This window comes from Kwoniella pini, chromosome 1, assembly GCF_000512605.2.
Source record: "Kwoniella pini CBS 10737 chromosome 1, complete sequence".
Classification (NCBI taxonomy): domain Eukaryota; kingdom Fungi; phylum Basidiomycota; class Tremellomycetes; order Tremellales; family Cryptococcaceae; genus Kwoniella; species Kwoniella pini.
In genome coordinates this window covers 1,500,473-1,518,629 of record NC_091716.1, presented here as the reverse complement: position 1 = coordinate 1,518,629, position 18,157 = coordinate 1,500,473, and the positions used below count along the sequence as shown (strand labels likewise).

General features: G+C 42.3%; 14 protein-coding genes across 14 annotated transcripts; 11 read left to right on the top strand and 3 right to left on the bottom strand.

The window, feature by feature from the left end:
- Positions 1 to 111: 111 nt before the first annotated feature.
- On the top strand, positions 112 to 1,367 carry I206_100591 (uncharacterized protein; the record flags this gene model as incomplete). The annotated part of the gene is made up of 8 exons (XM_070202236.1): positions 112 to 288; positions 346 to 372; positions 453 to 503; positions 603 to 776; positions 871 to 933; positions 992 to 1,030; positions 1,115 to 1,137; positions 1,253 to 1,367. The coding sequence occupies 8 exons, from the start codon at positions 112 to 114 to the stop codon at positions 1,365 to 1,367; spliced, it is 669 nt and encodes a 222-aa protein (XP_070058337.1).
- A 499-nt stretch (positions 1,368 to 1,866) lies between these two features.
- On the top strand, positions 1,867 to 2,666 carry I206_100590 (uncharacterized protein; the record flags this gene model as incomplete). Its single annotated transcript, XM_019152513.1, has 2 exons — positions 1,867 to 2,033; positions 2,093 to 2,666. 2 exons carry the CDS (start codon positions 1,867 to 1,869, stop codon positions 2,664 to 2,666), a joined length of 741 nt encoding a protein of 246 aa, XP_019014651.1.
- A 586-nt stretch (positions 2,667 to 3,252) lies between these two features.
- Positions 3,253 to 4,023, top strand: I206_100589 (uncharacterized protein; the record flags this gene model as incomplete). The annotated part of the gene is made up of 2 exons (XM_019152514.1): positions 3,253 to 3,410; positions 3,489 to 4,023. The coding sequence occupies 2 exons, from the start codon at positions 3,253 to 3,255 to the stop codon at positions 4,021 to 4,023; spliced, it is 693 nt and encodes a 230-aa protein (XP_019014652.1).
- Positions 4,024 to 4,407: 384 nt separating this feature from the next.
- I206_100588 (uncharacterized protein) lies at positions 4,408 to 5,193 on the top strand (the record flags this gene model as incomplete). Its single annotated transcript, XM_019152515.1, has 2 exons — positions 4,408 to 4,538; positions 4,605 to 5,193. The coding sequence occupies 2 exons, from the start codon at positions 4,408 to 4,410 to the stop codon at positions 5,191 to 5,193; spliced, it is 720 nt and encodes a 239-aa protein (XP_019014653.1).
- Positions 5,194 to 5,622: 429 nt separating this feature from the next.
- I206_100587 (uncharacterized protein) lies at positions 5,623 to 6,471 on the top strand (the record flags this gene model as incomplete). Its single annotated transcript, XM_019152516.1, has 3 exons — positions 5,623 to 5,732; positions 5,792 to 5,819; positions 5,890 to 6,471. 3 exons carry the CDS (start codon positions 5,623 to 5,625, stop codon positions 6,469 to 6,471), a joined length of 720 nt encoding a protein of 239 aa, XP_019014654.1.
- A 195-nt stretch (positions 6,472 to 6,666) lies between these two features.
- Positions 6,667 to 7,049, bottom strand: I206_100586 (uncharacterized protein; the record flags this gene model as incomplete). The annotated part of the gene is made up of 2 exons (XM_019152517.1): positions 6,667 to 6,718; positions 6,784 to 7,049. 2 exons carry the CDS (start codon positions 7,047 to 7,049, stop codon positions 6,667 to 6,669), a joined length of 318 nt encoding a protein of 105 aa, XP_019014655.1.
- Positions 7,050 to 7,410: 361 nt separating this feature from the next.
- On the top strand, positions 7,411 to 8,229 carry I206_100585 (uncharacterized protein; the record flags this gene model as incomplete). The annotated part of the gene is made up of 2 exons (XM_019152518.1): positions 7,411 to 7,544; positions 7,635 to 8,229. The coding sequence occupies 2 exons, from the start codon at positions 7,411 to 7,413 to the stop codon at positions 8,227 to 8,229; spliced, it is 729 nt and encodes a 242-aa protein (XP_019014656.1).
- Positions 8,230 to 8,717: 488 nt separating this feature from the next.
- I206_100584 (uncharacterized protein) lies at positions 8,718 to 9,509 on the top strand (the record flags this gene model as incomplete). The annotated part of the gene is made up of 2 exons (XM_019152519.1): positions 8,718 to 8,875; positions 8,939 to 9,509. 2 exons carry the CDS (start codon positions 8,718 to 8,720, stop codon positions 9,507 to 9,509), a joined length of 729 nt encoding a protein of 242 aa, XP_019014657.1.
- A 618-nt stretch (positions 9,510 to 10,127) lies between these two features.
- On the top strand, positions 10,128 to 10,857 carry I206_100583 (uncharacterized protein; the record flags this gene model as incomplete). The annotated part of the gene is made up of 2 exons (XM_019152520.1): positions 10,128 to 10,252; positions 10,323 to 10,857. The coding sequence occupies 2 exons, from the start codon at positions 10,128 to 10,130 to the stop codon at positions 10,855 to 10,857; spliced, it is 660 nt and encodes a 219-aa protein (XP_019014658.1).
- A 203-nt stretch (positions 10,858 to 11,060) lies between these two features.
- I206_100582 (uncharacterized protein) lies at positions 11,061 to 11,469 on the bottom strand (the record flags this gene model as incomplete). The annotated part of the gene is made up of 2 exons (XM_019152521.1): positions 11,061 to 11,115; positions 11,195 to 11,469. The coding sequence occupies 2 exons, from the start codon at positions 11,467 to 11,469 to the stop codon at positions 11,061 to 11,063; spliced, it is 330 nt and encodes a 109-aa protein (XP_019014659.1).
- Positions 11,470 to 12,077: 608 nt separating this feature from the next.
- I206_100581 (uncharacterized protein) lies at positions 12,078 to 13,429 on the top strand (the record flags this gene model as incomplete). Its single annotated transcript, XM_070202235.1, has 7 exons — positions 12,078 to 12,094; positions 12,188 to 12,219; positions 12,281 to 12,452; positions 12,523 to 12,616; positions 12,688 to 12,917; positions 13,048 to 13,337; positions 13,407 to 13,429. The coding sequence occupies 7 exons, from the start codon at positions 12,078 to 12,080 to the stop codon at positions 13,427 to 13,429; spliced, it is 858 nt and encodes a 285-aa protein (XP_070058336.1).
- Positions 13,430 to 14,020: 591 nt separating this feature from the next.
- On the top strand, positions 14,021 to 14,603 carry I206_100580 (uncharacterized protein; the record flags this gene model as incomplete). Its single annotated transcript, XM_019152523.1, has 2 exons — positions 14,021 to 14,052; positions 14,120 to 14,603. 2 exons carry the CDS (start codon positions 14,021 to 14,023, stop codon positions 14,601 to 14,603), a joined length of 516 nt encoding a protein of 171 aa, XP_019014661.1.
- Positions 14,604 to 15,485: 882 nt separating this feature from the next.
- On the top strand, positions 15,486 to 16,277 carry I206_100579 (uncharacterized protein; the record flags this gene model as incomplete). The annotated part of the gene is made up of 2 exons (XM_019152524.1): positions 15,486 to 15,649; positions 15,716 to 16,277. 2 exons carry the CDS (start codon positions 15,486 to 15,488, stop codon positions 16,275 to 16,277), a joined length of 726 nt encoding a protein of 241 aa, XP_019014662.1.
- A 286-nt stretch (positions 16,278 to 16,563) lies between these two features.
- On the bottom strand, positions 16,564 to 18,022 carry I206_100578 (uncharacterized protein; the record flags this gene model as incomplete). Its single annotated transcript, XM_070202234.1, has 6 exons — positions 16,564 to 16,892; positions 16,957 to 17,011; positions 17,061 to 17,317; positions 17,492 to 17,622; positions 17,688 to 17,707; positions 17,765 to 18,022. The coding sequence occupies 6 exons, from the start codon at positions 18,020 to 18,022 to the stop codon at positions 16,564 to 16,566; spliced, it is 1,050 nt and encodes a 349-aa protein (XP_070058335.1).
- Positions 18,023 to 18,157: the final 135 nt, after the last annotated feature.

The following is an 18,157-nucleotide window of genomic DNA, read 5'->3' as shown; positions in this document are numbered from 1 at the left end:
ACATCTTTCGAGGTCTTTTTTTTGGATCATCTTTGTAAATTTCATTCAATACTTTTCAATAAAATTGTTTTATTCTTGACTCGAATTTACCTCCTTTGTCCTTAATTCATAATGCGATCATATTCTAAAGCTAGAACTAAAGCTGATATTCGAGAACAATCTATTCAACGCGCTTTATTTGATCATTATAATAATATTCAAAATTATGCTTATATGATGGCATATCAGGGAGGTGGAATGGGAGGAGGTATGGCAATGGGTGGAATGGGAATGATGAATCCTATGATGGTGAGTTCATTTCATACTGTATGATAAAAGAATATTGATTAGAATTGAATCGGTAAGGGTGGAATGGGTATGAATCCGATGATGGTAAGTGTTTTTATCCCTTTTTTGACTATACTTTTTGTGGCATGATCAATTAATTAATTCGTCTGACGGTAACTTTTCAGGGAGGTATGGGTATGGGCATGGGTGGTATGGGCATGGATCCAATGATGATGGTGAGACCATTTTCATCATACTATGTGCACATAGATCAAGCATATGATATCGCTTCGCTCGCCAAGCAGTGATTGATGCTGATTCCTCCATGGGAATAGGGCGGAATGGGAGGTATGGGAGGTATGGGAGGTATGGGAGGTATGGGAGGTATGGGTGGCATGGGCATGGGCATGGGCGGCATGGGAATGGGGGGAATGGGCGGTATGGGGATGGGCGGTATGGGTATGGGCGGTATGGGTATGGGAGGGATGGGGATGATGAACCCAATGATGGTTCGCTCATCTTACTGACTAATCCAACCTTCATGGTCTACGACCGAGCCGCGTGTCTGATTCATCATCAGCTGACTTAATTTCTCAATAACAGGGAATGGGCGGTATGGGCATGATGAACCCAATGATGATGGGTATGGGTGGCATGGGCGGTTATGTAAGTCTTGGTGTGCTTAATGCTGTTCGAACGTGATTAGCTTATCGAAGTGAAACAGGGAATGTTAGGAGGTGGTCTTGGATCAGGAGCATACGGAGTTGGTATTCCCCCTTCTTACACGTCTACTTGGTATTCACCTTGGATTCAACAGCTAATGTATCGTACACCTTGGTACACTTAGATGCCAAGGTATCCACCTGGAGGGTAAGCGATCTTCGTTACAGCTTCGTCGTTACCCCTTTACCCGACTTATGCTTCGATCATACCTTGGTGATTAATCGAATGACGTCTGACATTTGAATGATATCACCTTCGGCAGACTCTTCGGCGACTACGGAATGGGAATGGGAGCGATGCCAGGTGGAATGATGGGAGGGATGGGAACTGGTATGGGAGGTTATGGGATGGGTACAGGTATGCCTTGGGGCTACTGAGAAGTATGGGACATCATCGAATGATGAAGAGGATTCGTTTATTTTGTATCGCAAATATCAATAACAAAGCATGGATTTGACTGTATTCTTGTGACAACACTTGAGAAACTCATGACTGATGTATCGGATAAGTTTCAAATTGTGTCGAAGGCTCCGTCCTTATGATCAATCAATCAACTTGTCTATCCAGACTTTATCATCAATAGTAGTGTCCAAGCTGCATCAGACTAACCCCTTTTGACCAGTCTGGCAGTCGGTCCAGATGAGCTGACGAGACACCGAAGCCAGAGCGCAACAATTGATTGTACTGGATCTCCGCACTGACCATCATCATCACTGGAACTCAAGCTGTCTGTCCGACGATACTCTCGAGATTGAAGCGTCAATCATCTCTTTCTTTCTTTCTTTCTTTCTTCGCTGGTTTATGTTTTCAATATATATTCCAATCATCTCTCAAATTGACCCTACGGCAAATAACAGAATCATAGCATACAGCAATATGGACGACGAGTCCATCACACCATCCACCTCCGATCAAGAAGGAGCGACTTCGGTCATCGAAATCAAAGATCATCCAGTACATAATGATCCGAAAGATGATATCATTATCATCTCGAACGACTGTATCAGATTCCGAGCTTCCAGATTCCACTTGACTCGAACAAGGTGAGTATAAACCACTATGAAAGAGAAATCTCATTCCCGCTAACGTCAGCTCTTATTAGTCAGTTTTTTGATGGATTATTGGGAATCACACAACAAAAGGGCCAGAATCTCAACGGCAATGACGATCCTATTCGCCTTGATCATTCCGGATCGACCATCTCTCTCTTCCTCGATCTTGCTAGTGTATCCGAGCCTTACGTCCCGACCACGACTATCTCGGAAGCTGCAGCCCTCTTGAAATTGGTCGATTTTGCTATCTGCGATGGGCTCATCGACAAGGCTCGAGCTAGTCTAATGGAAGCTTCCAAGGATGAGCCTTTTGAATTACTCGTCGTAGCTTCGGACAGAAATGATGTTGAAATGGCAAAATATGCTTTGCGAAAAATTGACTCGACGGCTTATCGATGCCAATTCCTCTCATCTGGAGTGACTCTTTCAGATCAAGCTCATATCAGTATCAAAACGTATCTTCGCCGACTCTCACCTTCCTTTCATCTCGCTTTACTTGAGGCCTCTTCGGTAGCGGGAGAGGTACGTAGCCATCGTTATGAAAGCTTAAGACCAGGTAGATTTCTTTCCGAAGATTGGTCAGATTCCGTAGCTAAAAAATTCAATCCCTTTGAATTCTCTTGATGCCTACGAAAAAATTGAAAAGCCACACCCGAGATAACCTTTTACTGTATATCAACAGAGACTTATGCCTTATAAAATGTTTCATATGTTTTCATACCGTATGCTTCTTACTTGAAAAGTTGCATGCATTTTCTATCTCACTTACACTTAGCCTTCCGATCGTTCCACTAGAGGAAACTGTAACTATGAGATGTCCAAAATTAGCTATCTGCGATGAGCATAGTCATTCAGTTGGTCTGTTCATCTGGATCTCATTTAGTAGAAAAACTCATGATCACAACCAAATAGACATGAGCGTGATCTTCTAAACGTATTCTAATAGGTTATTCTTAGTAGCTTGATTCTAGGAACAAAGCTTTGATTGATTGGGATCTACCCGGATGTACAGGGCATAAAGCAACCAGAATCTCACGGAAATTTATTGGCATGGTATAGATCACTACAAGCTGACGAGAAAGGGAAGCTACGAGAAGTTTGCATCGATATATATATTTTTCGTTCAATTTTTTCTCTTCACGGACGTATATAACAGCCACAATTGATATTTCACGAATCTATGTCAAGTCAATCATCAACGTTTTTCAGCATGTCTGATGAACAGTCCGAAGACGATTTCCAAGAAATTGGTGTCGACCTCGATATTAGTTCACACCCAGTATACAATGATCCAAATGATAAAATCGTCATCATCTCGAATGATTACATCAAATTTCGTGCATCAAAATTTCATCTCATGAGGACAAGGTGAGTCTATCCATGATTTACGAGAAACTTACCATAATCTTTCATTATTATTCAGCTGACATGGTGTTAATCATACAGTCAATTCTTTGATGGATTGCTCTCTACAGTTGAATCTGAAGAGCCTACCAAGGAAGAACCAATTCATCTCGACTTTCCTTCATCCACAATTTCACTATTTCTTGACCTATCTACCTGTTCTAATCCTTCTATTCCTACTATCAACAGCGAAGAAGCGAAAACTTTATTGGATTTCTTAGAATACGCCATTTGTGATGATCTCATCGACATTGGTAGATCCAGTCTTAGAAATTCTCTCGAGAACCAACCTTTTGAACTTCTTGTGACCGCATCAAGGAGGAATGATTTAGAAATGGCAAAGCACGCCTTGAGAAAAATCGACAATAAGGTTTACAACGAATATTTCAAATCCGCTTTCACTGAGGTTGAAGTCAAACAATATCTTCGTCGACTTACACGACCTTATCATTTAGCTTTGGTCGATGCTGCTATGACTACGATTGAAGGCTCGTTTGGTTTTCAACTTCCTCATCTGACTTTCATCGATGATTGGTCCACTTTTGCTGACAGTTTCCACCCAGACCAGTTCACCTGATGGTGATAATTTAATTCGTAATTATGGGCATTATGAAGGACATATCCATTTTAGATATAGGTACACAGATCGACGGTGTTCATGCATCAAGACATGAAAAGTACATGAGGAGTATATTTCCAATGCGTAACAGCTCAACTCGGGAAAATCGCTCACTTGAGTAGCGTGTAGGCTGCTTGAAATTTCCCGAGAAGTTGCACAGAAGCACAACAATAAGCATGGACTTCCCATTTGAAACAGGCTCGATATACTTCCCCCCTGATTCCTATGCTTGTTAGAATACCCGCGAAATGGGAATGGTATTTTCATAAGAACAGAAAGAAATGATGAACATCCGTCTTCTGTGTGTTTTCTCATATAAATTTCGACGTACATTAGTAAAACATGTCAGATGATACGACTTTACTCACTAGTCCTACGAAAATCCACTGGTATCATCGGCATGGAGACATTGAGATAAGGGCATCGGGAGGCACAATTCTGCGAGCTGATTCATGGCGATTAGCTGCAGCAAGGTGAGTATATATAGCTATTACTCGCACAATGAGTTACACTGTTGCGCTGATATAGAGTTGGAGTAGTAATGTTTTTGCAGACATGCTTGAAGTGACATCACCAGTAGCGGAAGACTTCGCAGAAGCAACACATAAAAGAAAGGCTGAAGATCCGATAGCACCCATCGATCTTGACCACTCTGCCGCAATTATTTCTCACTTTCTCGATCTTGTTAACCAAGCACATCCTACGGTTCCACCCAGTAATTACGATGAAACCATTGCTCTGTACATACTTTGCGATCAATTTGACGCAGTGAAGAGAATCAAATCCCAAGTCGATTTGAGAATTCAACAAGTCGGATGCGTCAGACAGTGGAATTTGTTGGTGTTCGCGTCCACCAGAGATGATTTGAACTTAGCGAAGAAGGCTATTTCTTTTATGGATGATCACACATTCTCCGTCAATCGTCATTTCGATGAACCGCAAGGTGCAGCGCTCTGTGGTCTGAAATTCTCAGAGAGAATGGCAATATTACCGGAATCATGGCAGCTTGAATTATACCGTAAAGCCTTTGGACCTCCTCCTCAAAATAGATATAATTCTGCCACCTATAACTTAGAAATGAAGACGGATTGGGCAAAGGTGGCGTTAGACTTTAATCCTGGACAATAGATTCCTACTTGTCTCACGTACATTATGAGGTTTGTCCGATTTCTTGCCATTATGCATTGTAGGTCGAAGCTAAGACATATATTGACAGGACAGCATAAACGGATAGTAGTATACGATAGTGCGATGAGCATGCATATGGAAGCCTACAGTCAACCTTCAAAAATACGATAACTGACAATTCTGAACCTAGTTTCACATGTACGACTCAGGTCTCACTAGGTACAGTGTAGTACGCTTGGCTTGTATAGGTACGTACGTGTCTTGTTAACGAGATTATGGGGACATTGGCGTGTACGATGTAAGATATAAGCAAGTGATTCTTCGAATCGAGCTCTTGCGAATTTCTTTTCATCCCACTACATTTATCATCTCCCATTGTCAAACGAAACCTCCGACCAATACCAAAAATTCTAGACAGACTGCTCACAAATGTTCCAAGGATCTCCTGTTGATTCTCACTATAAGTGGGGTGCCATCCTGCTGAAAGCGGAGACTGGATTGGTATTCCGTGTTCATAGGGAACTTCTAGCAGCATACAGGTATGTGAACCGCACCTTTCTCGAAACATGCTCAAACATAGCTTACCTTTTTTTTACAGCGCGGTATTTAAGAATATTTACGATCATGTAAGCTTGCCCAACAAAATTTCAATTTGTGACTTTCATGAATCGCGCATATTCGCTGATCATCTCGAAGACGTTATTTACTCCGCCGATCATTTGTAAAATTTCACCGAAATTGCTGCGGATATTCCTCGACCTTGTCTATGCATCGAACACCATCGAAATCAACACGACAATTGAGGAGACGAAGACCCTTTATAACTTTTGTGACAATGTTCAATGTGCCAACAAAATCATGCAGCCTATTGCAACCAAAATATATCATTTGGTCAAAGATGAACCATGGGAGGTACTCATCTGGGCAGGAGAAAGATTTGATAGAAAATTGGCTGCGGAGGCCTTGAAATGTATGTCACCTGAAATTTTACTTCAAGGACGACAAAAGAACATGTCCCACACCGCATTCAAAGAAAGCTTAGATCTCTTACCCTATTCTTGGAGAGGTGAGATCCTCTATATCATCTTGGAAGTCGGCGATCCTACCTTAGCTGTTGTGACCCACGTAGATAGACGGGAGTATCCAATCAGTGGCACATCGAAGAGTATCCAAGAATCTGTTCGTAAAACGACAGAACGTGTTGTTCCATTCAAAGAAAATTGGACCGATGTTGGGCTTAAATTCGAAGAGGGTGATCCTGCTCAGCAAAAAAGATAATTATGTGGGATGATCTGATATTTCGAGCAGATATGTATGCATACAAGATCTGCAAAAATTTGGAAATGTAGATTTACCGCTCAGAGGCTAACGCCGAACCTGTCTTTCTATCGCTTTACGAGATCAGTGAGCTGTTCACTCTTGAATATGCATGGGACTTCTGTACAATAACTCGTTTCACGCTCTCGATATACCTTACGATTTCTTGTTCTCGATATTTTGTTTGATAAAAGGGAGAAGAGTTTTCCTAATTTCAGAGGATATAACGTCAGCTCACTGAAAGAAAAAAAGGGAAAGTGACAGTTGACTTACTTCCAAGTTTGAGAACATTGCTTAGCCGTTCTACCTTCTACAGCTTTATCCCAATCCTTCTCATCAGTCTTAAGAGCATGATTGAAAAGATCTAAAAGTTCATCGGAGGACCATTTTCGACCTGGAGTATCAACTCGTTGTTTTCGTTCGGTAGGTGACTTTTTGGGTGTAAGGAAATCTGGCTTTTCATCCTTGATTGGAGGTGGTGTTGAAGGTCGATCATATGGTTTGGATGGGGACGGGGTATTCATAGCTTTTCGAGGCATCTTGGTAGGTGACTTTGCTATTGAAAAGTGATCTCACAATGGATTATAAGCAAAGAAAGACATTAATGGTGATACCGCGATGACCGGGGTGACTGAAATCGCAATCCTTCTTCGGGTAAAAAAATGGCCCGTGATACGGTATAGCGAGCAGGATCTCTCTCGTCAGCTTGTCACCATGCCTTTCCTTGACGACAACGTTTGAGCTGACGAGAATGCATAGCCTTGCGGCGAAGAGACACATGTATGAAACATATACATATACCTAAACATCAGCTTACATTCCTCTTTATCCTCATTCCTTCTCAAGGCCAATCTAAATCTTTTTTTTTGTCAAACGAAAGGAGTTTTCCACCGTGTCATAATGCCTCCCATACGTTCAAGAAGCACTGCCATCAAGTACCATGAATTCTACGATAATTCGTATGACACCATACATCTAAGATCCAACGACAACATTTATTTCAAGGCAAATAAGGGTCGATTGATCAAATCAAGGTAAGTGAAAACCTTCTCACTCTCGTTCTCGAATAATTTGCGTGAGTACTGTAAATAAGTTCACTGATGCTTTATGGTATCCATGTCCAGTATGTTCTTTTCCGACCTTCTTGATGAGGCTGGTCCAATAACCTGTCCGAACGATGAAGATCACCCGATCGATCTTGATTTCGCCTCACCAATCATATCGACTTATTTAGATATTATCAATGTCTCAACACCATATCTGGTAGAGATACCTTATCACACTTGCAAGCTTCTATACGCCTTATGTGACTTCACCATGTCAATTCAGACTCTTGATACCGTTCGAACAATGCTCTTATCATCATCAGCACCTAAAAATACTAGTCAAATGATCGATTTGTTCAAATTCGCTTGTAATGTCAATGATGTCGAACTTGGTAAATCGGTTTTTTCGATGTTTTATCAGGATGCAACCAGCAAAATGAATATCAATGGTGGAAAACCTAAAGAAAATAGTGATCCGTTTTTATTAATGGCGAAACGACTTCGACCTTCTTGGAAGCTTGCTTTATTTTACGCTTTAATGCAGATTCAACGCGAACAAATGACTAGTCTTGGTATATCTGGTAAAGGTACATCAGCGAGATGGACAAGCAAATCTGCTGATCCGGTCGTCAATGTTCGAAAGTATTTCAATCCTGCTGAATTCGATCAGTGATATAAGCTTATCTTGTAGGGGTAGCGGTAGCATAGCATAAGGTATGGATGTAGCATAAAGTGGGAGAAGAAGGAATATGGAACAATGAGAATCATCGTAGCTATCGTATGCATATCTTTTTCTTGATGAAAGAAGTTGTTCTCGCCATAGGCTTGATGAAATGCACCTTCGCAACAATAATGACTGGCATAAATCGTAATGATATTGGTTGATACGGAGATCTCTCGTCAGCGGTTCAGGAACTGTACTATACAATATACATGAAAATACATATGCGAAATATTCGTCCATATCTCGTCAGCTTACATGATTTCAAAGTTCAGTCAAATAGACCTTGACAACATCAGACGGTATAGTCATAAATATAAAAATACAATCGACGACTCCCTTTTCCTTTTCTCCAGATTTTTATCTTTTTCCTTTTTTATCTTTTCCTTTTTAATCTTACTCCTGTTGTTCAGAAGCCAAATTTTCTAAAGAACACAATCATGTCAGACACCAGCAGCAAAGACTCCACAAAGTCAAAGGATTCATCTAATGAGATCAAATATCATCCCTTTTACAACAAGCCAAGACATAAGGTCATCATCCGCTCCAAAGACAACATATATCTTAGAGCTGATAGGGATGTACTGATTGAGGGATCGTAGGTCACGTTATGTCATATACGCTTACTTATGCAACTGTCAGCTGATATCTCTGTATATAGTACCTTCTTCGCAGACCTACTCGATACTTCCGGACCTGTCGATCAAACTGCAAATGATGAAGGGCATCCCATCGAGCTAGATTTCACCGCCAACGCCATTGGAGAATTCCTCAACTTCCTCAGTACTTCGGATGTCTATTTCGTTCCGACGAACTACGACAGAGCTGCAGAAATGTATCGTCTCTCTACTTTCATCATGTCTGATGATGCAACGTCGAGGATTCGACAGTCCTTGAAAATCGGCGCAGCCTTATATAACAAGGAGTTTGATCTCCTCCGCTTGTCGTCGGAATTTAACGACATTGAACTCGCCAAGATGCTCATCCAGGTATTGATCAAAAAACTCTGTCAGAAGATGACTGGACTGAACGAGTCAGGAGATGCCATCGACGGGCTCGACCAATTCCAAGTCAGCGTGAAACAGCTCAGACCTACCTTCCGACTCGCTTTTGAGGACTTCGCACTCGAAAGAAAATGTGTCATTCAGAACGGAAGAACCACATCAGCTCTGGTACTGAAGAAAAATTGGAACGATTTGGCTGGCCATTTCAATCCTGAGCAATACGAGTGAAAAGCGCTTATGGAGGATGACCACGAGTTAGTATTGTATAGCTCCGGAAAAGACATATAATACCGTAGTTCATCCATTCTAAAGTCCTGAATTTGTCTGAAGTACTTTAGGTGTTCCTTTCCCCATTCCACTCATATGTAGTCTGAAATAGATGGTATCGTCTGTATAAAATAAAGAATATTGGTATGCCTGATAACATGTATATTGCCGAAAAAAATACATATTTACGAAAACATTAAACTACCTTGTGTTATCTACTGTACATGTGCTTCGTCTAATCTACTCTACATGTACGATCCTGCTCTTCTATCTGACAAGGAAATCAGTAAGGTCAACCGGGAACATGAGTTCTCTACTAATTTGAGCCATGTTATGCAGGCAAAGGTATGTAACCAATCGATCGTCTCACGTCAGCTCAACGTTCGGCTTGAATGTGTAGTAAACAATCAAATGCTTCGCGTGATGGTCTAGCGTCATGTCCACTCCACTCACTCACTGTTCGCATAATACCATCATCCCATTCTAATTATCTTCTTTCCTTTTCCTTTTACATTCTTTTCTTTCTCCTCTTCATTGACAGGACTCTCATTATATTATTGAGTCTCTACATTTTTCAAGATGGCAAACGAAGATGGACAACCCGGATTCCACCCTTTCCACAATGATCCAGATCATCATATACTCATCAGATCTGAAAACGGTATCCTGTTTCGAGCTAGTGAATATCATTTGTGCGAAGCAAGGTGAGTTGAAAAAGTCGATTTTCATTTCATTGTTTGGTTTTAATCCGAGATTGATGTTTCTTACCTATAGCGAATTCTTCCGAGACCTCTTGAACGATGATAGCATCAAGCCAGACACTTCAAACTCAAATATGATCGAACTCGGTTACCCATCAGAAGTGATCGCCGTCTTCCTCGATCTCGTCAGCAGTTCTCATCCAGCTCTTCCAATGGATATGGAATGGTCCCAGATCACTTCTTTACATAAGCTGGTCGACTATACAATCTGCTCTTCGAAGATCCAGTCCTTGATGGGTAAAGCGTTTGAAGAAGCTAGTATCAGAGACCCTCTCAAGGTTCTTGAGTACGCTTCCGAAGTCAACGATATCGATATGGTAAAGAGGGCAGTGTTTTCGATCAAAGATAGCACGATGCTTAGATTTAGATCGCAGAGAGCACCAGAAAACATGAGCTCATTGCTTACTTTCCTCAATGGCCTTCGACCTTCATTTCAACTCGCTTTCTTGAAAGCGTGTCTTTGGTTCGATCGTCCAAATCAGCAATTCTCCCTACAATGGCCTATGAATTCTGGAAGATTTAGTCCCGAAGCCTATGTTTTCTCCTAAAGAGGCTCGAAATCATGAGTATCGAGCATCGAAACGACTCGACATCATTTGGTTGAAACCTGTACTTAGAAAGAAGATTAGGGTTGGAAGTAGCAGAAATTGTTCGATATAGTGACGATGATGAGAAGCAATTTTGATACTGTTGATATATATGCATATAATTCTGTTCAGAGCTGTCCAAGCAGCTTTACGAGATATCGAATTTATCTCCCCTTTCTAGTCTCGATAGCAGCTTTGAGGAAAGGTGACAAAGTGTGCCTAGACAGAGAGACTATCTCATCAGCTCTCTCAGTTCACTTATTGATTTTATGAGAAATTATGACAACACGAAACTCACAGCCATGCAAGATAAGACTGATTTGCAGTTCTACCTTCTACAGCAGTTTCCCAAACTTTCTTGCCTGATGCTCCATGCTTAACTACATGTTCGAAAAGTTGTAAGAATTCGTTATTAGTCCAAGGTCTTCGATTGCTATTTGGTGAACTGGATTGTTTTTTGATCGATGAACTTGGAACTGAGGGTTTGACATCGTCAGAACTGGGTGATTCGCGTTTGTAAATATGGTTTCCCGAAGAAGAGGATGTTTTTGGTACTGAAGAACTCTTGGGCATGTCGAAAGTTATGATTTTGTTGACTAAGGGATAGAGTAAGAAGATATCCACAAAGCGACGCAAGATGAGAAGATGATGAACGATCAGAAATCAGCGTTGTATCATTGTCAGCTGTTTACTTGTCAAATCGTCCGATCGCATCTCTCGTCAGCTCAAGTTTGTATGTGGACAATAGTTGTTTCATTTCGAGGTTCCAATACATCGTGAATTTGGCTTGACTTGAAAATGGTCAGCTTCCGTCTCAGTATATATTGAGGTCTTTCGTCTCAGTATATAATGAGGTTCGCGCATATTCTGATATGGTAAACACGGTATTGAGTAGTATAGAACGAATTCCAACGCATATTATGCATGCTGAGCTAACAGGAATGAAAATGAATAAAAGTCAAACGCGTAGAAACGATTGAAGCGCCACTTTTAGGAAATTCCGCGGATATTACAATCTCCATGCATTCATACCACGTTTTGCCACCCTTCAAGGTGGTTTTCGAAGAATTCAACCTTGTTGCTGAAAGTTGAAAGTCATGGATGAACAATAAGCATTAAAAGATCGTCTTTCATCATTACTTTTGATCCTACCATCAACGAGGAACACAAGATCATACAAAATGGCAGCAGTCAAAGCGTATGTACTATCCCTCATATCTTTAGACAGAAATTCCGCAACGAATTGATCCGACACTGGTCGAATTCCGCTGACTTATCGTTGGATTTATAGAAATACCAACTGGGCGGAAGATGATATCGAGGGTGAGTACCAGCTATTTATAGCGGTGATATCGTTCGGAAAAGCTGATGTATGCTTATGTAGCCGATGAGCTTCCTCAACCTACCGAAACTACCGATGCTAACGGTATAACGACAATCATTAGCTGGAAATTAGATGAACAAGATAGGAAGGTCAAGGTTACCAGACGAATAAGGAGAAGAGTGCAAACTCAAGTTGTATCGCACTCTGTTGCTGAGAGGAAAGGATGGGCCAAGTGAATTTTAAATTTCCTAGATCACGTTTGAGGAGATTTCGCGCTTTGTACTGACACTGATTCTCGGTAGATTCGGTTTGGATTCTGGAAAACCATCAGGACCAGATAGAAAGACCACAATCATCGGAGAGAACTTACATTTCAGAATTGCACCAGTTAGCAAAGTGAGTTTAATTGTACCTGAAGAAGTGATTGATCTTATAAGAAACGCAGAACTGATTCCTGGACTAAATAGGCCGAACCAGAAGCAGTTGACCCAGTAGCAGCTAAACCAACAGCAGGAAAAGCGGTTGTCTGTCGATTGTGTCAAGGAGGACATTTCACTGCCAAATGTCCTTACAAAGAACAATTGGCTGTTATTGATAACATGAATGGTGAAGGTATGGATGATGAAGAGGAAGCTGGTGGTGCTGGTGGTTTAGCTCCTAAGGGTGCAGGAGGTGCCGGTGGAAAATACGTTCCTCCGTGAGTCTCTTATTCTGAGGCCTCCGTTCTACATTCACTTCGACTTCTCATCTGCCACTACCACTCACAAGGGTTCTATCGCAAACAAGCTACGTGAGTAAGGATTATGCTGACTTCCATCTGAAAATAGTGGACAACGAGCGGGCGGTGGTGCTGGAGAATCGATGTTCAGATCCCGAGACGATTTACCAACACTTCGAATCACATCATTATCAGTCGACGCAGAAGAAGACGACGTTCGAGAATTGTTCTCTAAATTCGGTAGAATCGCAAGAGTATCAGTTGTTAGGGATAGAGAAACTAGAGAGAGTAAAGGTTTGGCATTTGTCAGTTTCGAAGAGAGGAAATCAGGTGAAGAAGCTATCAAAGTTATGAATGGACGAGGATATGATTCTTTGATCTTAAACGTTGCTTGGTCCCGTGAGTCATATTGTTTGTTCCTACTTTTGACGAAGAGCAAAGAAAGGCTAATATGGATTGATTTCTCAGAGCCTCGAGGTGATAGGCCATAAATGACTCTTCAATACCTAGTCATCAGTCCTAAAAGCGATCTGTTGATTGCAATACCGTGTATATGCATATCTTTGCGCATCATATCGGTTCAAATGGATAGTTCCTGCTCACAAATTGAAGGGAAATGAGAATAAGATTCCAATATCTGGCTCAATCTTTGCAAATGTTGCGGGTCTAAGAAAGGCAGTATACAGTGCGCACGGACTCGCTTCCTTTGCCATGATGCGATTCCGATCCATAAGTTCGCTGCAGCCGACAGCTGGTAACGATTAGCGCTTTGACCCGTCAAATTACTGTCATTTCGGATCCCTTGGAGCGGCACCAGCCCGCTCAATCTACCCTTCTTCAATTCTCACTTCTTACTCTTGTTCATCTTCTTTTCTTCTCGTTTCTCCTATTCGACTTCCGCTCAATTTCCATATCATCCTTAACAGTGGGAATTCACACCATACCTAACTTAATCTTTCACATACCTTCAACATCCTCCAGACGTGTTCCCCTCTCTCTTGAAAATGGCAGACAAACATCGCATTCACCTATTTCACAAATATGGAGATGCCAAGTTGTTATCTAAAGAGGGCATTATTCTCATGGCTGATTCCAAGCGGCTCGCCGATGTCGAGTACGTATATTAACACCTGTGTCTCTGTCGCCACTACTTGTATGCTGATGAGGTCGAGGAATCACAGTTGCAAATTGCAGGATTTTCTGAAAGACGGCACAAAGTCTGCTAGATCAATTGATCTCCTATTGAACATGATCAACGTTTCAGAGCCAGCCCCACCAGAAGCGAATCTGTTAGATTTATTCGACTTATGTAATCTAATGGATCCTTTTTATCTTCCAGATCATCTGGATCTGGTAAAATCCGGCATGATTCGCCGTGCCCAAGAGCAAGACCAGCAGTGGGCCCTTTTGATCTGGACAGCTACGATGGATATGGACAGTGGAGATTGGTTCGATTTTGTTGGAACCATTCTTTGTAGTATGACTACCTACGCCTTCCTCAATCCAGTCAGCTTAAACTACAAGAGTTCGAAAATCGAACCGATCAGATTCTGTGAAGCCGCCGAAAAATTGCCTAAGGGATGGAGAGATGACATCATCACGAAAGCTATCACGAACGACTGGCAGAAGATCGCAGACGAGTTCGGTGAAGCATTATCATGTTGAGAAATACGTGAGTAGGAAATTTGACTGGAAATTATCGTCCTTTGGCTAATCATGTCAACTGAAGCAGCTTGAAATACAACAATTTTTTTGCGACATGTTACATCCAGACTTGCTAGCGCCTTTCCGTCTACTGTGATAACTTCTCCAACTGATTCAAGCTATGGACAGTGAAACTTACTCGTCATCGTCAATTGTCGTACAAACTCTATGAATATTTGTGTTGAGATCGCTCAAATGTTCAGCCTAAAACGCGGATGATTTTGTATCACCAATCATTCGCCTGGGGAAGCGATTGCTGAAAGTGACCTGAGATCTTGACAAAACATTCCTCTTCTGTGGCATCAGCTGTTACTTTCAAAAATAGGTCCGGTGTAGTATACTCCACCAGAAGCCATTTCCGACCGAGGTAAAGGGATCTTAGGCATCCAGTCTTGTGAAGGTCGTTGTGAAGGTCATTGTGAAGGTCATTGTGAAGGTCATTGTGAAGGTCATCTGATACATCCGTTCTGAGAGATCATGTACCGAAAATAAATATCACCATACCCTCTAGCAAGCTGAAATGGTGTTAACCACGCATCTTTTTCGAGATTTTCTGGATCATGTATAGTAACGGTTCTTGTATGTATACTGATTTGGGTAATGAAGAATCTTGCAACATCATATGTAATTCACCGAAAAGGTCCTGGTTAACAGGGTCACTGCATACTGTTGCTGAGCTGACGTGATGTCGAAGCTGCACGGATCGCTGTTGATGGCTACTGACGTCAGCTGTATGGTCGTTCAGGACAGAGGAAAACGTTGTCAAGTACGATCATTCTTCCTGTTTAATCTTCATTTACCTTCTTTATATCCCTAATATCTTAAAGCATATACACCATCATCATGCCAGTCGCCCCTGAAATCACATCTTTTTCACTTAAAGCTGGCACTTCCAATGTAAGGAAGGTTGCCAAAAGCCATCCCTTCCATCGCTACGGCGATCTCGAACTTCGTTCAACCGATAATACCATTTTCAAAGTCATGTCGCAAAGGCTCGTGGATGTCAGGTAAGCCAAGCAATTCTTGCTCTACTCTTACTCTTGGAGAGACCACAATTGATCGAAGCTGCTCAGCGATGTATTCAAGAACATGCTCGAAATCGGCAATTCAGATGTCACCGTTGACAATAAAAGGAAATTCCTCGATGCAGCCAATGTTATCAATACCGGTCTTTCTACCCCCGAATTAGAGATATTCCTTGATCTCATCAGCGTCGCTAAGCCTATGATGCCCGACGTCAATTACGCTACAGCCTTAAACCTGTTCGATTTCTGCGACAAATTCGATGTCAATAAGAGGGTAAGGAACCGGGTTGGATCAGAGCTCTTCCTGAGAGCTAAGCTAGAAGGCTTTCAGTGGGATCTGTTGATTTGGGCGGCAAATCACAATGACCTGACTGTGGCTCGAGAAGCATTGGAACGAATGAATAATATATACTTTCTCATACCTTCAATGCTTGGTGCCGACGGAAAAATCAACAAGAAGCTTTTCTGGGAAGCGATGTCGATGTTACCTGCTGCGTGGCAAATCGCTCTTCTGCGACTCAGTCTTACGAGCTCTCATAATCTCAACCCTAGACATATGTCGGTTTGCCGTGATTGGAAAGGTCTGGCAGAGAAGTTTCAGCCTGTCTGAGCAAGAGGAGGTAGGAAGCCCTTGCAAAAGTGATTCGCTTTACAGATGATGGTGGCTGACTTGGAGCCGAAAATTCAGTAGGCTCCTCACCGGGCGAACTTCCTATTAGTACGAGTGTTCATAAACTGCATCCCCAGAATTTTCAAGATCCGATCATATAAAAAGCTTCTATGAGAGATCAGTTCGATGGTAGCGATATCTATGTATACATTTAAAATGCGCCGAATTCTTGTTCAAGAAATTGCTCTCCGAATATTCTTCATCGACAAAACGCTAGTTTTTGAACTTACTTCTGATTCTGCCTGGCTGTTGCGTCCTCTTCGACACCTCTTTCTTTAGCCTCTTTCCAACCTTTCGACATCCATCCGCTCAGATCGCCTGGATATAAGTCTACAATCCCTTCTACTTGGCCTTCGTGAGCTAGAATGACCATGACGTTGTCTTCGGCGCTCATTCTGGTCATTTGCCCGATAGTGTAAGTAGCCAATTTGGGATCTATTGCTAGTTGAGGCTTGCCGTCGATTACTGGTATGGGTGATCTGAGATCCACTCCATCCTCTGGCACAGGGAGGTAGAGAGCTTGGTGATGAGATGCATCACCGCCCAACAAGACGTCTGATGCGCGATCGAGATCAGCTGAATATTCGTACAGTCCAGCTCAAAGAGGGCAAATACTTACAAGTGTCAGGCTGAGCAGAAACTCTACAAAGAGCCATGATATGCCCCGGACAATGCTGCAAGGCAATTGAGCTCGTGAAAAGAGTAGACGTTGAGGAAACTCACGCCAGGCGCATCAAGAAACCACAAGCTTCCATCTCCAAACCAATCTACACCGCGATCGAAACAGCCGATTTTCTCCCACCGCCTTCTATGATCCGATTGATCTTTCGGGGATAGTTCGGCAATCTCTCCAGTCCAAACGCCCTTGTCGTTCTCATCCGGCAACTCAACAAAGTGATAATTTTTTAGCCAATCGGATGGCCAAGCAGAATTGACGTCTTCAGGGAAGCCGGGTTGCATCGATTCTAAGGAGTCAGGCCCTAGGAGGATTGAGGGCGCGGGTGCAGGAAGAGTATCAAGATCTCCACTGTACAGCTGTCAGCTAAAGTCTTCGTCATGAAGATATTGCAGTGGGACTCACTAGTCTGTAACAGGGGTTCAGGTCAGTAAAGTATGATTCGACACGTGATATTCGACCGATGATCCGTACTCACGATCAAAATGCTGGTGACTGAATACAACTAATCCCAACTTCCCAAGATCGTATCCATGTTTCCTCAGGCGAGCTATGGGACCAGGACCAGTATGCGGTACGAATTCTTTCAACGGTCCATCGACAATCTTCCTAGAAATTCATACCGGATAAGCAGGCCAGCGCGGTGTCCAGACTGACTGCAGAATCAAGCTCACTTAGGTGCGTTCTGCGGATCCTATATGAGCATGGCAAGTCAGCAAGTAGGTACTCTGGTCTGATATAACATAGTCACCTGTCTCAAACCCATGTCCCAAAGTATAGCATCATCCCCTTTCTCGATCAAAAAGCTCCAGCACGGCGAATCCTCCTTTTCATCCCCTTTGGCAAAAGCTGAAAAGACCTTCACAGGCGCAGAAAGGGTCGCAGTAGGAATGATAGATACCTTGACTATTCTATCCTTCGACTTAGCCTGAGGAAGAGGAGACCACGGGTATTGTTGGAGTGGAACAGGCTTGATACGAGGATCATCCAGAGTATAAGCGTCGCTCATCGTTAGAGGTGGTGTTGCCTATTTTGATACAAGATGGGGCGAAGACCTCTTTCAGATCAAAACAACCTGTCTTATGTATTATTGAGAAAGAGATGGTTGCTGAAACTTGGATATCTAAAGAAACGTCATTCTATC